The following is a 20,858-nucleotide window of genomic DNA, read 5'->3' as shown; positions in this document are numbered from 1 at the left end:
TTCTGTCAGGATACCACGCAATTCCTGGGTTGTTGAGCCGAGCCTTCCAGGAGCCCATGATGCGAGTGAGTGTTTTATTTTATTCTAGATCAAGCGCCGTCAGATTGGATTGGACTGGCTTGGATTGGGTGGTAGTGGTTGTGGTAGTGGTGGCAGGTATTTTGGCTTATGACCGGGGTCTCGGATTGGAAACACATACCAGCCCACTGCTCCGTACTGCAGTTGGGATAGTCACTCATTCGTCGTCTGTCTGTCTGCGGTGCTCTATACGTACAGTGTGTACATAGTGTGCATCCCTTTCTTCTTCTTTTCGCACCCGACCGAGACGACTGATCAGGGGGGAGGGGTTGGTTAGTGTCGCGCGCGTCTTGTTCTGTCTGGTCTGGTCTAGAGGCCACCCCCAGACGTGCTACCTACGACTACATACATCTGACCTGCAACCACTTTACACCAGCATGGTCATCGACACGTCGCGTGTTCGGTTCGATGATTGCCATGCCATGGAAACCGGTCGTAATGAAAAATGCGCCCCATACCCAGATGTACATTACATGAATCGGCGCAAGCGGGTTTGATGAGTTGAATGAAACTCGAGGCTATCAATCGTTCATTTTTCCCTCGCTCGCCCTTCATCGCGCATTACGTGGGGACTTATTCCCTGCCTGCCCACTCTGAACGCAAACCCGCATCCTTGACTTTTGACGAACGGACGGAGGAGGAGGCTAGAAAAGTACTGCGGCTAGGCAATGATTAACCCCGGAATGCGAGTTTTCACACACACACACACATACTCACACGATCCATCTCGCTTGCTGGCCGGTGGTTTGATTGATGGTCTCAACTTGCTTTGCTGATGCCGCCGTGATGCTTCCCCCTACCTGCCCCTACCTACCCCTCCCCTCCATCACACACATCCTAATACGGCATGTACATTCAATAGGCTATCAGGTTTCCTTTGCCACTGCCGTGTAGGATAGGAGCTCCTCTGGGCGCGCGGCGTTTGACCTCGCCAATCCAAAGTTTCGTGTTTCCACCTTTCGCATCTCCGTCGGTCGGGAGGGTGGTCCAACATTACATAGACCGGCAACGCAACCTGTACTGTGCATTCTCGCCAAAGGTTCTTCTACCACTACGTTGGGCATACACCTGGATCATGAAGTGTGTGTCCTAAATCGTTCTTGCTTGTGCGGGCGGGCGCCTCGCCAATGTCCCACAGCCAGAGAGGCAATTTACTTATCCCGGCTCTGCAAGCCCCAGCAAGCATTGCTCAGGCGGTCACAGGTATGTATATGTAGTATGAGGTATGCAGTGATAATTGAACCTGAACAGGCTTCATGTTGACTGGGCTGGACCGGACTGAATGAACGGCCGACGCACTGCCCTGGCCATGTCCGCCGATGGTAGCATATACCACGACTATCCTTGGTCCTTGCAGCAGCCAGCAGGGAAAGACGGCATGGGACCGTGTGGTTGATGGGCCACACACATCGCACAAACAAAGACAGTCCAGTGTCGGGCAAGGCTGCTTGCTCGTTGCTGTGCTTACTGCTGGCTCCTGGCTCCTGGCTGGCTGGCCTAATAGGTCGGGCGGACTGATATCCAACCTTGCCCTAGTCCATTGATGATTGATCCTGAACCCTTTTTTTCCCTCATCCAACAACCACACAGTTCCGAAAACAGTGTGCCATGCCGCCCCCTTTGAACATGCATCAAGGCTAGAAGACTCCAGGCTAGGCTGGCATTGCCTGGTCAGCAGTGTCTGGCTTTTGCTCTTATGGGCTGCGCACCACACTACACTATCACAAGCAATACTCCGCTTCCTGCACTGCATGTGCCTAAGCTAGCTGAAAATAACAAATCACTATGAGGATGCCGGACGGAAATACTCGCCTCTCGGCGCTCGCAATTCCATGATCGACCTGGGAGGTAGCAAAGTATGGAGTTGGGGGCTTTTTTTTCTTGTCTGTCCATTATGATTTTCTGTAATCGGCATTTTTTCCCTTCCCTGTCGTCCCAGCCTAAGCGACTACGAGGTGTAAATGGCATGGTATGGCGAATGCACTAAAAGGGTCCCGGCTGGGCTCTAAAACACACTCCTCCCTCCCGGCGATACAAGAGAAGAGGCAGCAAGAGGAGGCCCCGGTCCATGGAACCCACGTTTCTCGTCAGGCTTTTGGGAGCCGTGATACGATTGGTCGAAACCATGGATGATCGAGAATCGCAAAGCAAGTGTGCTATGTAGGAACCACTTCGCTGCGCAAACCAAGCAACGCAAATCCCCGCCGATGAATCTTTTTTTTCCATCTGCTGGGGCCGATGGGATGGGCACTTGCAAAATCCATTTTTCCAAGATTGATGAGGAGGGCACCTTGAAAGTCTTGGACCGTCGGTGAACTGAACTAGAGGCATGTGTGTACATCGGTACCATAGGTGTACGTGCAGCCACATAGCACGGGAGTATGACGCTCCTCGGTTCTCGGTGATGCGATGCAAAAAGCATTATTCGATGTTATTGAGTCTGTTCTGACTTCAGGCATTTTGACTTGCTGTGGTGTGGAATCCATACTTGAGCAAAGCCTGGGTTGGCTGGATGGATCTCGTTTTGATTGCGATTGTGCGCAGCTGTGTGTCGTTGGATTGGCTGGATTGATTGATTGGTGGTATCACTACGCTACTACACCACAGCCAGTACCTCGCTACGCCTCCTGTGCACTGCAAACGCAGCAGCACCATCTATCCAGAGCATGTATCTAACCTACACGACACTAACGCTACACACGGCATGGGCCTTCCAAGCAAGAAAAGACGAGCGAGTCCTTTTTTTATTTTTATTAGGCATTATTTCCTTCTTCCTGCTTGTGCTAGATTTAGTGGGTTTGTTCTCATTCTTTCTGTTCCTGCAACACCAATTTCAGAGCGCGAGCGGTGATCCATCCACCAACGACACAACCAGTCGGGACTGGCCAGTCAGAGTCAGTCAATCCAGCCGAAACTAGCATGTCATGTCTATCTTCCGGTCGGTCGGTCATATTTGCGGTACGAGTGATGTATTGATTACATTGGACAGGTTACATGCTCCTCTGACCTTGCCTACTACCTGACCACCTACTCCCCGACTAGGCTAGGTGCCTGTACATAGTTGCAGGTACATCGAATCTCCATGTTCATTACGCACCCACGCAACGCACACACGCACATTGATACGTTTGATATCCATCCATCCATGCCAGAGACGCATTCATTTGATCAATCAACCGTTCAATCAATTCCAATGAAGTACGCACCGAAAGGTTGTTCGTTGACTGCTCGGCTGTATGGACGTATGTACTGACAAGGTGATTTGCCCGACCGGCACATGCAATAGAAAGCAGCATACGCCTTAATACATACCTTCGACATGCACATTTCACACCACACACTCGCGCTCTTCGTCTGTTGCTGCCGTGTGTGTGTACTGTGCTTGTAGGTCCTGGTAGCTCAGAAAGCAGCCGGAGGAGTACCGTACACACACGCCCACCCGACTCTCATCATCAGTCCGATTGTACCGTATTGTCCCATCTCACCTCCTCCTCCACATGTCCACCCACGCCCACCCCATGTCACCCAATCAGGGCCGTCTTCCTATTGACTTCACCCCCCCCCCTAGCTTTTACCTTCCCAATCACAGGCAAGCGTGGTTTCCAAAGAGCCATGTCGCTCTGCCTCTTCTCACACGCTTGCTCACGTACAGTACAGTACTCGTAGCAACTTCCCAGCACTAAAAAACCTTCCTGGGAGACCTGGGACTCACTTTCCTCACTGTGACTTCCTCCGTTCCCCACTTGCACTTCCACTCCCACTTCCACTTGGAACTCCCATGCCTGCCGCTCCGACAATACCAAGTACAGTAATACCCTTACCCCCCTGGAAGAGCACTAATCCACGCAAAATTCGGTGGCAGTACTGATGAGTCGCAGCCAAGCGGCCCCAAGCCCACTCACAGTACACGCCCCTCTCCCCATTCTTCGTACGCCCCCCCAAAACCCTCTCCACTCTTGCGTCCCTCTGGCGAATCTCTCTTCAGACATGGGCAACGCCAGTCTCAATCCGGCTGATACCTAGAACATACGTAACTTATTAACGATTGTATATTATTCAATGAACGCCCAAGTTCCAATTGCATCCCGTCTTCAGTTCAGGAACTTTTGCAAGTCCAAGGAATTTGAACTTCTCTGTCATAAATGCTTGTTTCTCGTGAACGGCAAAGCCATTTCTGCCATCATTCGTTGTAATTCCCAATCCCCAACCCTCCTCCTGCCGTTGCACCTTCGTCGATAAGCGCTGCAGCAACAAACCGTCCTCCCGATTCGACATATCTCCCATTCCGTGACCACATCCCCACCAACCAAAGGAAGGAACCAGGAACGCGGAAACGAAAGAGTCGAAACTGAAGTCTCCTTCTTTCCCTACTGTTTACTGCATTTTACCTTTACCGGCTTTGGTAACACTTCAGTCCGGATTGTTGATGCTCGACATGGCTCATATATGACTTATTCGGATTCACTATCAGACTATATTGAGTCTTGCAGCATTCACTCTCGGCACCGATCCTGACCAATACAAAAGCCGGCCTACTTGACCTGACGATTGATGATTGGAACAACCACCCAAGGGGAACAATACAACTCACGCCGATTCTGAGTATCCTCTCCCTGGGTTCTCACCCTCGATCACCACCTCTTTACTCTAGAATATTTGAACTCTCCCAGGGGTTTTAATTTCTAGCTGTTCCTCATGTCTTCAGCCATCTCGACTATCGCTCGTCCATTCGTACCTCCCTATCTCCCATCTCCCGTGGGATATCCGCAATCACGAAGGCTTGTGCCTCCGCCCTTGAGCTTGAAGAAGGTACAAGAGACGTCTGTGGCCGACGAAGCTGCCCTCTATTCGGGCGGTCTTCGAACGCCCCCAGCTGAGGACGGCATGGGCACTACTTACCACCACAACCCAGTGCTTTCTTCGACGTACGACAGTCATGTTGCTTTGGCGAGACAACCCAACGGCCTGGTGCAAGCCAGTCGCCCAAGCATGGTTCTTTGTGATGCCACGCTGAACCAGTTCTCCATGAGCCAAGCCCAACATCAGCAGCAGCAGCAGCAGCAGCAACAACAACAGCCACTGCCGCACCAACATCACTACCAAACGGCACCGCAACATCACCAGCAGAATTTGCCGCATCTTCCGCAACCTTCACAGCAACCTCACCATGCCTCGGCCGTGGCATCAGTACCCACCTGTCACTCAGGAGCTTCACACCATTCCACTCGGCCATCGACGCCATCTTCCACACGATCAAGCTACGCACACTCCGAGGGGGGCACCGTCTCCCGCAGAGAATCAACGATGGTCATGCACAGCCTGCGCTTGCCGACCTGTATCAGCTCGAATGGTGGTAATCTGGATGACTACGCTGCTTTGGTGAGCAAATGTGTATGCCATAACTCCCACCCAACGTACATCTAACGTTTTTGCAGATGACATGTTTCTTCTGGTTCGAAAATATGGAGACTATCCAGGCGGCAGAGGGCGTAAAAGACCGCAACCCGAATGCACCGATCCCTCCTTTGTCTTCGTACACGAGGCCAGACCGAGCTTACAAGAAATGGGTGAACACCATTCTATCGACAACCCAAGTCACCCAGAACGTGATCCTCTTGGCACTGCTCTTCGTGTACAGGCTCAAGAGCACGAACCCGAAAGTCAATGGCAGCCCTGGAAGCGAATACCGACTTCTTACCGTCGCCCTGATGCTGGGAAACAAGTTCTTGGATGATAACACCTACACGAACAAGACATGGGCTGAGGTATCCGGCATAGCTGTTAAGGAGATCCACGTTATGGAGGTTGAGTTTCTTAGCAACATGCGATATGGTCTGTTGACTTCCAAGGAGCAGTGGGCGGAGTGGTTGGACAAGCTGGCGTGCTTCCATGAGTATTGCGAGAAGGCCGAGTTGGCCGAGAGAGCTGCCGAGTTGGCCGCAGCACGGCGAGCCATGCAGCCGAACCTGCCGTCGCCAACCCACCGAAATTTCGCCTCTCCACTGCCTTCGCCCACCAGCATTCTGCCTACCAGCGTCGTGCCTTCCAGCATGCAATGCACGCCTGCTTCGGTCCCAGCTTATTCGCCAAGCGCGGCCATCTACAACACAAATCAGAGCTGGTCCGGTCAATTCCAACCTACACCTGCGATGTCGCCCTTGGCCGCCAAGCCCAGCTTAAGCTTTAACGGAACCAGGAAGCGAAGTGTGGAATCTACAGAGTTGTCTGAGCCGGCGCCGAAGCGTATAAACCGTCAATCTGTCGTTTCCATGCCTCCACACGCGCGTCAATTGCCTAATGGTGGCATCGACCCCGCCCGCTTGCCTGTGCCACACCTCACATTGGACACCAGCCAGACCACACCCGCTGCCTACGTGCCACCACCCAATTATTCTCAAGGGCCAGTCTCCTTGCCACCCCTTGGGGCAGGTGTTCGTGCCATGGCGACGGTCTATCCCAACGCGACCACTTGGGCGCCTCAGGCTCCCCTCATGGCCACTTGCGGACCTCAGACACCAGCTTACACAGCCCCTTCGAACTACGGAACGCCTACGAAGCGAACCAGTCCGCGTGGCCTGAACGTCTACGGCTCGTCACCTTTGACCGAATCGTATGCTGGTCACCACACCCCTATGTCCAACTCGCCTTCGGTCTATCTACAGCAGCGCAACAGCCCGTACAAGCCTCTGCGCCCTGTCAACACCCTCAACTACCCACCTCCTTCCATTCCTCTTCCGAGTACCATTTGGGCTCTGCTCAGATGCACTATCAGCCATTGGGCCGCCGCAACAACGTCCGCACTGGGATTGTGCCCGAGTTCATGCCTGGTTACGGCAGTGGACGACCAACCCCTATGCCAGCGGCCCACGCTCTCCACCATTATCATTCATGATTGATTAGGGTGTAGACGCATACGTTACTTCTGCTTTTTCTTTTTTCGTCATTATTTGCATGGCCATCGGCGTTCCACAGAGAGGGTATATGAAATGGTTATTCTCACGGAATCCTGCTTTTTTTCCCAGCGACAGCATCGAGGGCATCTACGAGGCGTTTTTTCGGTAAATCCCATGGTGGGATTTTGCAGCATGCACGAACATCTGAGGAGTTTACCGAGGAATTTGAGATACACACATTTTCGGTTTGGGGGGTTTTGCCATGCGTATCAAGCAAATGGCTGATGTAAGATTTGGAGGAACGGATTCAATGAGATACCCATGGTCTAGGAAGTGGACCAACACTGGCGGTATCTCAAAAGGGAGGAATGAATATAGCTCACAGGTAGATGGCTTGTCAGCGATGACAATACGAGCCGTCCTATGGACCATGAAACAAATGCAAAAGCAAATTGGTTCTACCAACAACAACAACAATACTTTTCTCCATGAGCACACTTGAAACATTGTGACTGACACGCATTTTCTCTGTTCCTGACTATCACAAGGTATGATGTAATGCCACCCGCTGCCTCGGGACTTTAGAAGGTCTTGGCAGTCTTATCTTATCGAAGCTTCTTGGCCGAGTCTAGAAAGTCTTGGCGTGCAGCTTCTTGGTGCTACCCGGCTTATTGTTTTACCGGCTGCGAATCTATTTTCAATGTCTGTCACGGGGGTCACTACGATTGTTCGTTCTCACGACTTGGCTTTTTCGTCATCGGTTCAGACTTGAGATCTGGAGATCAAGCGTTTCAAATCACTTATTACATCCACGACAGGTGTAGTGATTTCGCCGTCATGGAAAATGGAACGAGTACCCAGGTAGACTTGGCAGCTGGCAGACAGCTGGCATTGAGCCTGAGGAACTACTTACCGTATCCTCCTCGTGGTAGTGCGAGAGCGCTCTTGCGTGAGAGGGAGTTTGCTACAAGACAGGAAAGGTTTTATTATAGGGTGTACTGGCTTATCAATGGTACTGCTAGCATGTGGGTGCCATGAAAAATAGACGAGCTACCCCTATTTGATCTCGAAGTGGCAGATCGCAATAGGGTAGCTCGTATATTCTCGACTCTGTTGACTGTGGGCAGAAAACGGGAATAGAAGAGAGCTAGAACACGAAAGACATGATGTAATCTACAAGATGAGGTTCAACCATTGACGGCTTCCATAGTGTTAAGGGGTTAGGGATATACATACCTGTCTTGGTATGGACAGGATCCCGTTGCTGTCTTTCACATCCGTGAACTCGACGCTTCTTTTGGATTTCATTTACCTGGGGTTAGTAGCATGCTCGCTGTGAGTCTTTCGTTCCTGGCGGGCCAAATTGGTGAAGCTTAAGATCATCCGCGATGTCGGTGGTCCTATTTTCGTTGGTCACTTCGCCTCATACAAAGGTTTAAGGGTTACAATAATTGAGAGTGACGGTTGGTCGGATCACTCGTTCGCATGATGTGTGAGAATTTTTAGTAGCATTCACGGCTGTTCAGGTATGCGTTTTGGGAATTGGGAAGAATATGGCGGATGATAAACGCAGACCATCGAGTAGTTGTCAGCCATGGCCTGAAGCTTTCAGGAGAATATAGCCTTTCCGTTTTATTGGGGTGATATACTTGGTACTGTTTTCGTTTCTGCTGGTTTGTCAAGAGACTTGGTATCCAGACAACTCGTTCAACACAGGAAGGCTTTGAACTCGATCCAATCCAATGTAGGCAGTTTTATATGATATTTTAGGACGAAGAAAAAAAAAACCATTAAGACGTACGTGTGTGCGACTATAGCGCTGTATTCATTTTTCAGTCAGTCATAGAGAGCACTATATTAACGGCTTAATTGGTAGAGGGGATTTGGAGAGTCGTTTGCGATTTGCATTGTCGTACACATCTGTAGCAGAGTGACAGCAGCGGACGCTGGGATGTAAAACGGGTTGTGAATTATTTTCACATCCTTTACGAACGAGAACATCGCTTGAGGGGAATGGACCACTGCATCGTCTCGTCAAGCTAGTAGTGACGTCTCACTAGACTGTTCTGAGATTGATATCACAACCCAAAGTAATGAGAGGCGTATCCATCTTTGCGGCGCATGGCAATAACAATTGAGTACATGGAATGATGTGTTATTTAACTATATCTTCATTCGCTCACATGGTTCAGTAATCAGGGAGGGGAAAGGCTGATATGTTATGGGCGAATCCGCTATACGGAGGAAAACGGTTTCCCCATGGCGATTGTAATTCCCACCTACAAGACTGGCAGGTAGTTAGAGAGTAGGCATGAGAATGACATTTATGTTTACATGATATTTGGAAGGAAGCCCATGATACATCCCAAATTTTAGGTAGCCTACGAACCGCAACGGATCGACTTGAGTGTGTGAAAAGATCACCATTGCAAGAACCGAGCAACGGCTATCACTATCCTCATCAACAGCACATCCCTTCTTGGATTGCTGGAGGTACGAACACCAGGTGGTGGTCGCTTCGAGCTGGGTTTCTCTAACCATAGTCATCTACAACACGTGGCAATGCACACGTTTACGGGATATCGAAGTAGGATGCGGCCCGTTAAGGGGCTGGCTGACTTGGGTCAGACCACGTAAGTAGGCTACTATAACATCACCAGCATTCAAAATCTCTGAGCGTGACACTCAATCTAGCACTTCTCCATTGGTAGGCTTCGATAAGATTGGGTGGATCAGATACCAATCTGCCCTCATCAGATCGTTCATTCCAGCAGTCTGGTAAAGGTCCTCTCAACTGGAGATTTGGAACATAGCCGGGTATTGGGAGAATACCTACTTGCATCCACTCCAATGGCCGAAGGCAGTTAATTAACCCATACACCCTCGTATTGGCATTGCCATCTAATTATAGCATGGTGGCCTGCCATCTACGATCGGGGAGTTCTCCTGCTCCTTGGGATTCTCGGCTTCCCAGGGCAGACAATTTCGGCAGCGTGTGCACTGCCCGAATCGTATATGAACCTCCGAGTGCCCAATCTCCATGACCCATATGGAAATTTTATGGTGTCTGAAGGACCCAGTTGCAGATTGGTAGGAAGGGCTTGCTAGTGCCCCGAGCAGTTTACCCGGTTGATGAGGTTGTCTGGCTCGCAACACCACGTGAAGGCAGACCCCAGATGATCTGCAGCTCCTCAAATTGATATGGGTAATGATTGGGCTAATCACACGACGCTCGGATTGCCAGGCGCTGTTTGCTCCTCCGTGATGAGATGCTGTAAGTATTATTATGAGTCGACTTATTTGCGTTTGAGTCGAGACAGGCTCGAGTGAGAGACGACGACCAACCGTTTGAAACGAACCAATTGTTGAGGAAACGAGTCGTCGCGCAAGAAGCGAGTAGATAAAACTGTGTGCCTCGGCTCAATACATACATAGACCGCCTTTCTTTCTAATACTAATTTCACCAAAGGATCAGGTCTAGGTCCACGACACGCGACAGACGTCTGTGTGGTTGTCTCCTTTGTTTAACCTGCTGCTAGGAACTAGGTTGCTTGTTGGACATTTGAGCCGCGTTGAAAATCTCGGGATACGCTCCCGAGCACGGACTCGGGTGTCACGGTTGGATCAGCCGCATCGAATCGCTGCAGGAGTTGGATGATGTGCTTGCAGCCCAATTACCTACTCACTTGCCTCTTAGCACTGTAACCCTTTTAGATAATTTGGCCGATGCGTTTGATAAAAAACGGGAAATCTATTCGCTGCCCAGTGATACGTTACTGTCGTTGGTCACTCGCTGCAGTAGCGGCCAAGAGGCTTGGAAGCTTTGGAAGCTTTGGAAGGAACACTTGAATGCCAAAAGCTTCTCCACCTGCACCTCGCCATTTTGGACGGCGCGAGTCAGCTTGCTCGAATCCGAAAATAAATCATGATCAACTGCCTATTCGCACTCATCGCTTATTTTAGGGACAATCTCTAGTTTTTCTTGTCCTGCCTTTTCTTCTTCGGCCATGCTCAGCTCATAATCAGTCTGAAACGCCATGCACAGACATGTGCTGACAGGTTGCAAGAGGGAAAACACCGGAAAATACAGGGTCTAGCGCTGCTCCCAGGTGTCCACTGTCCGCTGCGCACTGCGCACCCGCCTGCGTTATCCCCCCAACGCATGAATTCGTCCAATAGGTTACTCTATTTTCGACTTCTTTCATGCAGGGAGCGGCCGGTGCCTGGCTCATCATCGTCGTCATCGACGTCAATATTCTCTGTGCGAATTGACCACCTGCTCTGCTTGCCATGACTCTCTCAGCCACCTCGCCAGCTTCCAGGAATTCCTTGGTTGAGGTAGGCAATACACGTAACGCAGCTTGCAAAGAACATACCACAAACGTTTAACATGTCGGTCTAACCAGGTAACGTACCTTGCACGGATAACGGTTTGCGGAGCCGCCTTTCCCTTTCTCCTATTGCCAAGGGGCCCCGTACCAGACCTATGGTTCAGCATCTGCTCGTTTTTATGTACGCTGCAGTCCTGGGCAATTCCCGTCCGGGCATGGGCTCTCTTTATGGCAAGCCGTGCTAGCATTCAACCATGGTTTCGATCGGCCGGGAAAATTGATTGATCAAGGCCGTCTGACTACGGAACTACTGGCCCAACCCCTGAGTGAAGACGCGAAGCCTGGGTAGTACCGTCCAACGGCCGTGGTTTAGGGGGCATTGCCGACCGACTAGCTTGCCCCCATGTCAATAAGACTACCAATAGGCCACAACTCAATCGTTGCGGATGATGTAGGTCGGTATATCACGACTGACTATTAACCTTATTCAACCCTCTGGTTGGCTTGTGTGGTAGGACCGCCGCACATGACTCCCCACGCTCAGCGGCCTCCTTATGGGCTCACCTCGAGAATCTCTTCATTTGGTCATGACAGTTTCTTAGTCGGGTTTGAGGTTGATTGGCCCATCCCATCAAGGCCCTGCCCTGCCGGCCTCCTGGGCCCCCATCCCGGTCTCAGTCAGTCCCTATCCTAGTCCTCATCCCCCACCCTACCACCCCTGGAGCGACATAGCCGTCCACGGGAGCTCCGCCAAGCCGCGCTATCGCGACCAGAACCCCGTCAAAGAACATGAACCCATGCGAGTCTTTCGATTCCATGCATCTATTTCTTTAAACTCCTGCCGGACGCCCGTTCCCTTTCCCGTCTTCTGTGCTGCCCGCCCACATCGACCTACGTCTCTTCCACCTGAAGATCGACCGACCGACAGTCTGTGTCCGCCATTGTTGTCGTCAAGAGACTCTCGACTAATACACCACACAACAACAGGATGCCGCTTGCCAGGGAGCCAAGTCAACGGTCCAAATGGATGAGATGGCACAATAACAATGCTACCGCTGCCGCCACGGCCAAGTATGTGATTCAGTATGAACCCGCAGTGTTTTTCTCCTAAATATCAAAAATCATTTGTCAACTTCATTTCCTCCTTTACTAACAATTGCTATTCTTCAGTAACACCAGCAAGCATGAGCCCGCGGAAATCATTCATTTGGGCGGTTCGCGTATCAGTGATGTTTCGCATGCAACTTCAACGGATGAGCGCCCGATTACACAATGGTTCACCATGGCCCCTCCGGAACCGCCCATGCCGCCTTCCACCCGGGGATCGGAAGACCATCAGGAGAAGCAGCTTCCATCACCACCGCCCTCGGCAACAAACTCCATGTTGAGCCCTCCGCCGCTCAACTTAGGTCAGTCCAAAGGCAAACCGCCCGCCCCTGTGCAGATCCCGCCTACTCACCAAAGACTGCTGTCCCCCCTGCATACGGATGCGTCAAACGGAGAATCGGTCTTCTCCCCATCCCTGACCGGATCTTCTTCGGACAGCCGGGGATCGGCCGCGATATTTTCCCCTACTCCTAATCCTTTTTCATGCAACCCGGTCTCTCCCAGCTCGAGTGTCGCGTCCAACGATTCGCCCGAGCTTAGTTTGAGGCGATCCCAATCCGTGGCCGACATCAAGGAACGCTCGAAACACCGCTCGAGATCCAACACAGCCAGCAGCCGGCCAAAATGGAGACCTTTCCCCAACTCCACGCCGTCCGAGTCCGAGGGCGAGGTAGAAGACTCGTCAATCTACTCGAGAAAGCCGGCCAAGACTCCGCGCGCCGAATCGGGTTCATCCGCCAGAACCTTTCCCCCCCGACCAACCCTCCGCCTTCTGGGCCTCTACCTGCCATTTCCCAGGTTTTATCGATGGGGAACAACAGCAACAGCAACAGCCTGCGACAGCTGCGGCGGCGGAGTCAACAGCGCAACAGCCATCTTCTGTTCCGCCACCGCCTATCCCAGGCCAATCTGGCCAGGTTTCTTCCCTGACGCGGTCGTCATCGCTGACCGGCCCAAAGATGTCACTGGTGGTGCCCCCCACGCCCCGAACGGCCAAGACGACGAGACACACGCGCGAGGAGCGCCTCTGGCTGCATAGGAACTACCGGGGCGAGGCCAACTTCCTGCGCGCCTGGGGCTTCTCGATCGACAGCGAGGAGGACCGAGACGAGGGTGCCGCGCTCCTGCGCGAGCTGTGCCAGTCCGAGCAGGAGGCCAAGTGGATCAAAAGCCAACAACAACAACAGCAGCAGCAGCAAACGGTTGACCAACGGGGAGAGCAACTCGCGTCGAACAACAACAACAACAACAACACGGCAGATGGCGGCGGACCCCTCCAGGTGATCGTCGAAGAGAGCAACACGGGCCACAGCCCGCGGCAACTGCCACCCTATGGCTACAAGTACCCCGGGGTCATGGTGGAGGAGGCGCCCGTGACGGAGATTGTCGCGGTGGACCACGAAGACGGGGTCAACCTGCGGATCCCGGTCAAGCCGCCGTGGTCCAACTCGGTGCAGCAGCAGCAGCATCTGGCCAAGATGGCGGACGCCCGAGACCACGCGCGGTCCGAGAGCGAGCATTCCGTTTTGGGTGCGTACCTCGATGTCCGAATGAGTCGCTTGGACTGATGTGTGAATGTGTACGACAGGAGACGATGAAATCGGCGTTGGGATGAGCTATCAACGATCTCGCCCGGATGAAAACTTCATATAGTGTGTGTATTTGATATATGGGCATCGGTTGGTTATTACACTTGGCTGGTTGCATGGGGGGTTTTCATTCCCCTTCTTTTTTTTTACTGTAGCATCAGCATTCATAGCGGCGGCGCAGTCGAGCTTACGGCAGGTTTGGTTTTTTTGTCCTTGTTTTTTCCCGCCCTGAAGGGCTCATGGAAGGGGTGTTGTGTGTGCGTGTATATGTGTGGTGGTTGTATAAATACTCATCAATGTATATTTTACCTTATCTAGACTGGCAGACGAATCAGTGGCCACAAACGACTGGCTTTTGGAAATAATGTACCCTGAATCATCCAATTCAATCATTTAAAGCTTTACACAGCCACTTGCTCTATTGTTGCTCGTATACTCTCTCCGATGCATACTATATTCGAGTAGTGAGTAGTATGGTGACTTCATCGCCTCTCGCAGGACTATTTAGTCAGTCTTCTCACAGTCTCGGGGTTGGTCGAACACGATTTTTCCTGCCTCTTCTCTTTTCAAATCTTGGTCTGCTTGACATTTATTTGTCTTTAGATGCATGCATACATCTTTGCGATGCCTGTTTGCAAGCCCTAAATAATGTCGCTGGCGCTGTAAGTAAGTAATTGCTTGGGAACAAAAACTATTAATTGATTGGAACCAACCGGGTTTGGTGACTGGCCCGACCAACGAAATTGATTAAATGGCCTATCGTCTGGGCTATTACAGCAGACTTGAGCATCGCCGGAAACCGACTGCCAATTTTGGTTTTCATCATTTCACTAACTCTGATGCAGCATTCATTCGGTACAATCCTCGCTCTCGTGTTGTGCCAATGGAGCGCGATTAAGTAGACAGAAGTTGGCCGAACGGCAAATGAATTGGCTTTTTCCAAAGAAGTCTGTCTATTGCTTGAAATTGCAACGCTATAGAAGTTTTAATAGTGCGCAAATCTTCAACAACAAACGCTTTATGAACATAAGTCCCATATAGTGTAACGGCTAACATACCGCGTTTTCACCGCGGAGCTCGGGGTTCGATTCCCCGTATGGGAGCTTCAATAGCATAATGCGAAACTTTTTTTTTTCATTTCTATTTACACTATATCTCTCTGGAGACCTCATTTCAAAAGCAATCCTTTTCTCAAGCATAGTTCTTCGTCTTTTTCGCAATTGCAGTCAATGTTATCTGTTATCAAGCCTATGCCGGATGCTACTACTTTCGCTAGTTGTATTGTTGTACGTCATCCAACTTCTACTGCATACGGCTCGGAATATGCTCTCGAAGCGCTGCTGGGAAGCTGGATATACACTTCCATTTCAAAATCGCAGCATCGTAAAAGAAGTGATGGCTCCACTACAACTTTGTTTTGTACAGGGCAAACCGATTGCAGTATTCCAGACTCCATGCTTATGAACAGTCATTTAGGAGCAGCAAGTATATTACACCCAGCCATGGCTATTCTTTCAATACTCCCCAGAAAACAGTGGCATGCAGTACGACGGTAATGACGAACTGAAGAGCCTTTCGCTTGTGAGTTGGGATATCATTTGCATTGCAGCAGCTACTACATCCATACACAACCTTAAAGAAGAGTGACCAATACCACCTTCAGATCTGTCTAGACTGGTCAATCATGGCGTGGCCCAGATACGACCTCAGACAAGCACGCTGTGGAACGCCGTCCAGAAAGTAGCAAGCAACGCAACGCTTTGGTGTATGTGGCTATCATACATAGCCCTTTGTCCCTATCCTCGCTCAGGAAAAAAACATGACTACCAAGCAAAAATTCGTAAACCACACGTTCCACGTCTCTCTTGGCAAACCCCTCTCTCACTGTAGTCGTCTGTTTCCATGGTCATGCAAATAAGGGCCATGACAAACCACGTCTGCACTGAAGAGTACCTAGCAGGCTTGGCGGTTCAAAATGGAAAGGCCCCGGCCGGTGTCACACATCCTTCAATAAATTTGCTCCCATCTGTCTTACCCATTTCCTGTTTTAGCGCCCCCTTCATCTTCGTCGTCGATTGACTCCGTGGACATCTTCCGACTTTGCATCACCTTAAGTGCCGCACCTTCGTTGGACTCCATCTTATGCAATCGCTCCTTCTTGAGTGCTTCCTCGCCGCTCGTCACATCAAACACTTCCTCGTAGTCTGTGTCCTCACCCTCACTATCCGGGCTAGGCTCTGGGCTGGGGTCACCTGCTTCCTTAGCGACAGATGCGAGAGGCCCTTCGCTTCTGGCAGTCTGATCGACCATGGAAGCAGGCTCCGGTGTCGGAGTTGCCGCACGTTTGCCACCACTCCGAGCCAGTATTGCGTCGATGTCGAGAGGTTTGATCGTGGGGTCGAATGCGGCAGGCAACCCAACAGCGACCGCGACACGGTGGGCTTCCTCGTCGGGGCCGATGGTAGGTTCGAGTTCGTAAGTGCTGTTGTTGTCACTGTCTGCTTCATGTGGTTGACCGGCTAATATGCTCAGATAGCTATGACGGCTAGGATCCTGCGCTCGCTTCGCCTTTTTCTTCTCGCGCTTCTCGTTTGGACGCACGACAACGACCGGTACCGGCGAATATTGCAGGCAGTACTTGGAGAAAGAGTTATAACTACTGAAGAATCCTTGAACACTATCCAGGGACCGTCCCTTAGTGCCAACAATTAACATAGATGGTTCGTGTATCGCGATCTGGAAGATGCAGGTCAGTAAAAGACCCAATGTTCAGTCAAAACTTTGCGACTGCCCGCCCACGAAAACTGCAGCAACAGCGCTGTATAAACCAATGGCCTTGCACCACTTGGTTGAAGTGGCCTCACCCAGGCTTCGCTAGGATTGCAATGACATTACCGCGTGCGAGGAAGCAGCATAAGCGCTGTCGCTGCAGTATCGGAAAAGGGGGATAATGCGCCGCAGCACCGAGTCGTTCCTTGATTGGTAAGACTTACGAAGGACTGGAACGTATTATGCAGTTTTCCAACCGCATATTCCACCACGAGAGATATCGCCAGATCCTTGACGTTCTTCGACTGGATATGCTGCATCAATTGTTTGGCGGTATCCTGATACGACTTGTCTGACGGCCTCTGCGTTTCGATGACACGAACACACACTATCTCGTCTCCGTCGTCAACAAGTTCGTCTAGCAGCCATTGCAGAGCGTGGTCGGAATACGAGTTGTCGTCGACGCCGACCATGAAGGTGCGACTGCTTCGAGTCTTCTGATAACCGTCATGTCGAAAGTTGAGAGTCAGTGATATCGGATTCTCTTTTGTCGGAGGTTCATTTGAGGCGATATTGTCGAATCCAACATGCTGTTGAAACCTATGCGGGGAAGACGAAGGTGTCAGCGTTTCGGCAGCCATCGATTAGGCGAATTCGCGCAGGCATGCGAATTGTGAGAAAATGAGAAATGCTAGTTTCAGAACACGAGCAGGTAATGTAATGGTGACAGCTTGGAAGACTAGCCACTGAGCCGTTCGGGGAAAGTGGGTGCGAGGAGGTGAAATGAGCTTGGCGGCAGGTCGGTGACGCCAACGGAAGTCAGGTCGACAATCGTCAGATGTTTTGCGAAACCTCGCTGGAGAGGTTGCAATCCAATGGGATTGGCGGTGGTGGGAAACGAAAAGGATCGCCAAGCGCTGAGTCAAACTCGGAGAGGGGCAGGCTGGGATTGGCGGGGAGCCGTCAAGTGCCAAGCGAAGACTATCTGGGGTCGAGGGGGTTCTATCGAAGAGGCAGCCCGACGGGTGTAATTCTGCGCAACATCGCAGCAAGCATAAGCTGGAGTTTAACGGCACGAGTTACAACACCGAGAGCCCCGTGGATGCGAGTCGAGATGACATCCAATCAAGGATGGAGACGGACAGCCGACAGCCGTCAAAAGACACACCATTCACATTCACCCATCCCCACGATCCAAACGGCGTAGCGGGTGGAGGGGACCTTCCCCGGCAAAGGCACGTGAGGGATACCGCACTTGGGTGCAGGTACACGCTGTATGGCTTGGACTCGCTTGTGTGTGTGGCAGGCCATGTGATGCACCCCTCACGACACGATTCTGGACTCTGGAGTGACGAACCCCGAGAGTGGCTCTTCTTCTTGCAGCTAACCCCTCCAGAGGAGCTAAGAGCAGAGCTCCAATTCTCTTGAGTCGAGACCATAGCGGGCCGCATTTGCAGCTTTGTGCAGTTGTGGCCCGACCTAGGGTCATCCCGCGGGATGCTAACATCATTCGACGTCGCTTAGGCTGATCTTGCTCGAAACTTGCCACGCGCAATAGCGACTCGGAGCGAAACAGAGCCTCATCGTCCACAACAAGGACAACAACTTCTCAATTGAGTGTTGTAGTGGCCTCGACAAGGGCATGATGATGTATTTGGGGGTTTGCAGAGAGAAACATGGGGGAGGGAAAAGCAAAAGAAGACAGTAGGAAATAGTAACTCACCGACGATGCGGAGGCGATGCATCCCGGATTCTGATACTGCCATGGGGTTTCTTCAATCCTTGCGGCAACTTGGGGTTATGAGGCTGCCGGAAACTGACGCTGGAGACCGATGGCTTTCTAGACAACGGCCATGGGCCACTACTACCGGGGCTAGGAGCAGTTTCCGCACCGGGGCTAGGGACAGTCTCGTTGCCGGGCGTCGAAGCGCTGCTAGCGCTCGTGTCGTCCTTGATCTCAGCCCTGGATGATGACCCGGCATTGTCCTTGTTGGCATTGTTCGGGGAATTCGTCTGGGATGCCTGGCGGCCGTCGTCGTCGAAATAATCTCCCCGTCTCGGCGTGGGCTGCGATCTAGGCGAGACGTCACTCGCGGGACTCTGCACGGGAGTGGTGTTCAGCGACATGATTGATGCTGTACCTGCTGCTGTTGCGGCTGGGCCAGGATCTCGGATACGTCGATATGTCTGTCGGGAGGGGCGTGGCGGTTGGGATTGTAGAGATAATCGACTAATATACAAGTTGTTGGTTTGTGTGTTCGTTTCAATCTGTACCTGACTCACGTTGCCTCAAGAAGAGGGCGGAGGAGGCAAGTTCGCATAGGCCAACATTTGGTAGGAATGTGAAGGGTGAAGCTCACGATCGAGCTTTGGGCTAAGGCTAAGGCGCAGTGACTCTCAAGGCAGGTAAACAATCGGGTGGTTCTCGCGGCGGGGCAGGCAGATGCGCTCGTGACTGGGTTTGACTTTAGGGAAGCTTGGGTCGAGACACCGCAGGTCTTTCTCCCTCTCGGCGCAAGTCAGGCAGATGTTTGGCGAAAGTTGGAGCTTCGGCGTTGGGCGATGACAATGTGGGATGATGGAAGCGTCGAACGAACAAAGCCTGACTGGGCTGAGGGACAATCGCCGGATTGTGGTCAGGAGGTAGGTATGAGGTAGTAAACCTAGGCCGAGCTCGACACCCTCCCCAGAACCAAAGCGAGTTGACAGGGTCACAGCTACCAGGAGAAATCAACGATAAGCCAGGCTGCCAGGGGTCCCTGTGAGTGCTATCAATCCGAACCAGGTCCGGGATTGCATGTACAGTATGATGTAGGTATGTGCATACATGTACATATATGTAATGTCGCTTTGCTGTGCTGCCTGGGATCCAATGTGCGATTGACTTTTACTTACTTTATCAGCTGGTTTTTGCTTCTTCCCAGTTTCTCTATCGTTCGTTCGCCTGGGATCCTTCTCTCCCGCGGGGAGTATTGAATAAAAAAGAAACAAAAATAACAAAATGCTGGCTGCAAGGAACCGAAGAAGGTCGCTTCCGTAGGGGTTGATGCGGTGAGCTCTTGCCAATGCCGACCTTATCTGCACGTCCCAGGCTCGAGGCAGAGCCAGTCAGGTTTCTCGGCACCACCACGTTCGCGCAAAGCGCAGGTAGATATGTATGCTTTTCCTGAAATCTTTCGATCTTTGTGCGACAATGGTCCTGCAAATGATGTGGGAGAATAATGATGTGATGTGATTTGGCCAGCTGGGACACTAAAAGATTGAAGGCAGGCTCCCTCGTTCTCTGTCTGTCTCCCTTGCTCTCTACGGGAGGTCGTTACGTCGATCGATAACACGCAGAAATCCGGTTACAAATCGGACTGGATGGATGAATGTCGTCAACTTGTCTCTCTCTCTCTCTCTCTCTCTCCCCTCTGCCTTCCCCGTGTCTGATCTGGAAGCTGCAAAAATGAAACAGGGTAGCTAATAGCCAAGGCGCCCGAGGGGGTGGGTTTCCGAATCTTTGCTATCTTTTGATTCCACAACAGACAGCAGGTGAGTCAAGCAAGAGGCTTCAAAAAAAGCTTAGGAAAGCTTGTACTTAGACAATGTCTTACGGGGGGACGGGACCCAGATGGGGTCGGTATGACCTCCCTTTATGTAAAAAGTTCAGGGAAGAGGAAAAAGCACAACGCAGCACGCACATTCACGCGGAGCCCAGGCCAAGGCCAAAGTGAGGAGCTAGTGGGGAAGCAGGGCCGGAGATTCTCATACGGCGGCTGCGCTGATGGATCATGGATTGTGAATGAGCGAGGAGAGGAGCTGGAGCAGATGGGGAGAGACTGGAGGATTGCCCAATTCCTGTACGTTTCGGTACATGTACTCTTTTTTTTCTTTCTCATGTTTGTGATGCCAAGAATGTTGGGTGTGGCCCGATGCGGAGAGGGAGTTGTGAAAATGGGACAGGACAGATCGAAACAGACTACATGCACCATAGGGAAAACAGCCAAGAGGCTAATAGAGGCTGGGCGGCAGATGCGCAGCCCAACGAGCTGGGGCAGGCAGTTGCAAAGTAAAGCCGCGCATCTTGTCCATCCCGTCCTCTGTCTGAG

The 20,858-nt window shown here is 51.6% G+C and overlaps 4 protein-coding genes across 4 annotated transcripts; 2 read left to right on the top strand and 2 right to left on the bottom strand.

Moving 5' to 3' along the window:
• Positions 1-4,773: 4,773 nt before the first annotated feature.
• On the top strand, positions 4,774-6,974 carry PG994_003876 (cyclin; the record flags this gene model as incomplete). Its single annotated transcript, XM_066855285.1, has 2 exons — positions 4,774-5,457; positions 5,514-6,974. 2 exons carry the CDS (start codon positions 4,774-4,776, stop codon positions 6,972-6,974), a joined length of 2,145 nt encoding a protein of 714 aa, XP_066719563.1.
• A 5,610-nt stretch (positions 6,975-12,584) lies between these two features.
• PG994_003875 (uncharacterized protein) lies at positions 12,585-13,977 on the top strand (the record flags this gene model as incomplete). Its single annotated transcript, XM_066855284.1, has 2 exons — positions 12,585-13,137; positions 13,208-13,977. The coding sequence occupies 2 exons, from the start codon at positions 12,585-12,587 to the stop codon at positions 13,975-13,977; spliced, it is 1,323 nt and encodes a 440-aa protein (XP_066719562.1).
• Positions 13,978-16,029: 2,052 nt separating this feature from the next.
• PG994_003874 (uncharacterized protein) lies at positions 16,030-17,408 on the bottom strand (the record flags this gene model as incomplete). Its single annotated transcript, XM_066855283.1, has 2 exons — positions 16,030-16,734; positions 16,992-17,408. The coding sequence occupies 2 exons, from the start codon at positions 17,406-17,408 to the stop codon at positions 16,030-16,032; spliced, it is 1,122 nt and encodes a 373-aa protein (XP_066719561.1).
• A 1,078-nt stretch (positions 17,409-18,486) lies between these two features.
• On the bottom strand, positions 18,487-18,894 carry PG994_003873 (universal stress protein family domain-containing protein; the record flags this gene model as incomplete). The annotated part of the gene is made up of 1 exon (XM_066855282.1): positions 18,487-18,894. The coding sequence occupies one exon, from the start codon at positions 18,892-18,894 to the stop codon at positions 18,487-18,489; it is 408 nt and encodes a 135-aa protein (XP_066719560.1).
• Between the last annotated feature and the right edge of the window lie 1,964 nt (positions 18,895-20,858).

Source organism: Apiospora phragmitis (assembly GCF_038363925.1).
Source record: "Apiospora phragmitis strain CBS 135458 chromosome Unknown utg000004l:1.0-3135199.0:1.0-3139288.0, whole genome shotgun sequence".
In the NCBI taxonomy this organism is placed as follows: domain Eukaryota; kingdom Fungi; phylum Ascomycota; class Sordariomycetes; order Amphisphaeriales; family Apiosporaceae; genus Apiospora; species Apiospora phragmitis.
The sequence above is the reverse complement of the archived record's forward strand: the minus strand, read 5'-3'. Positions and strand labels throughout refer to the sequence as shown.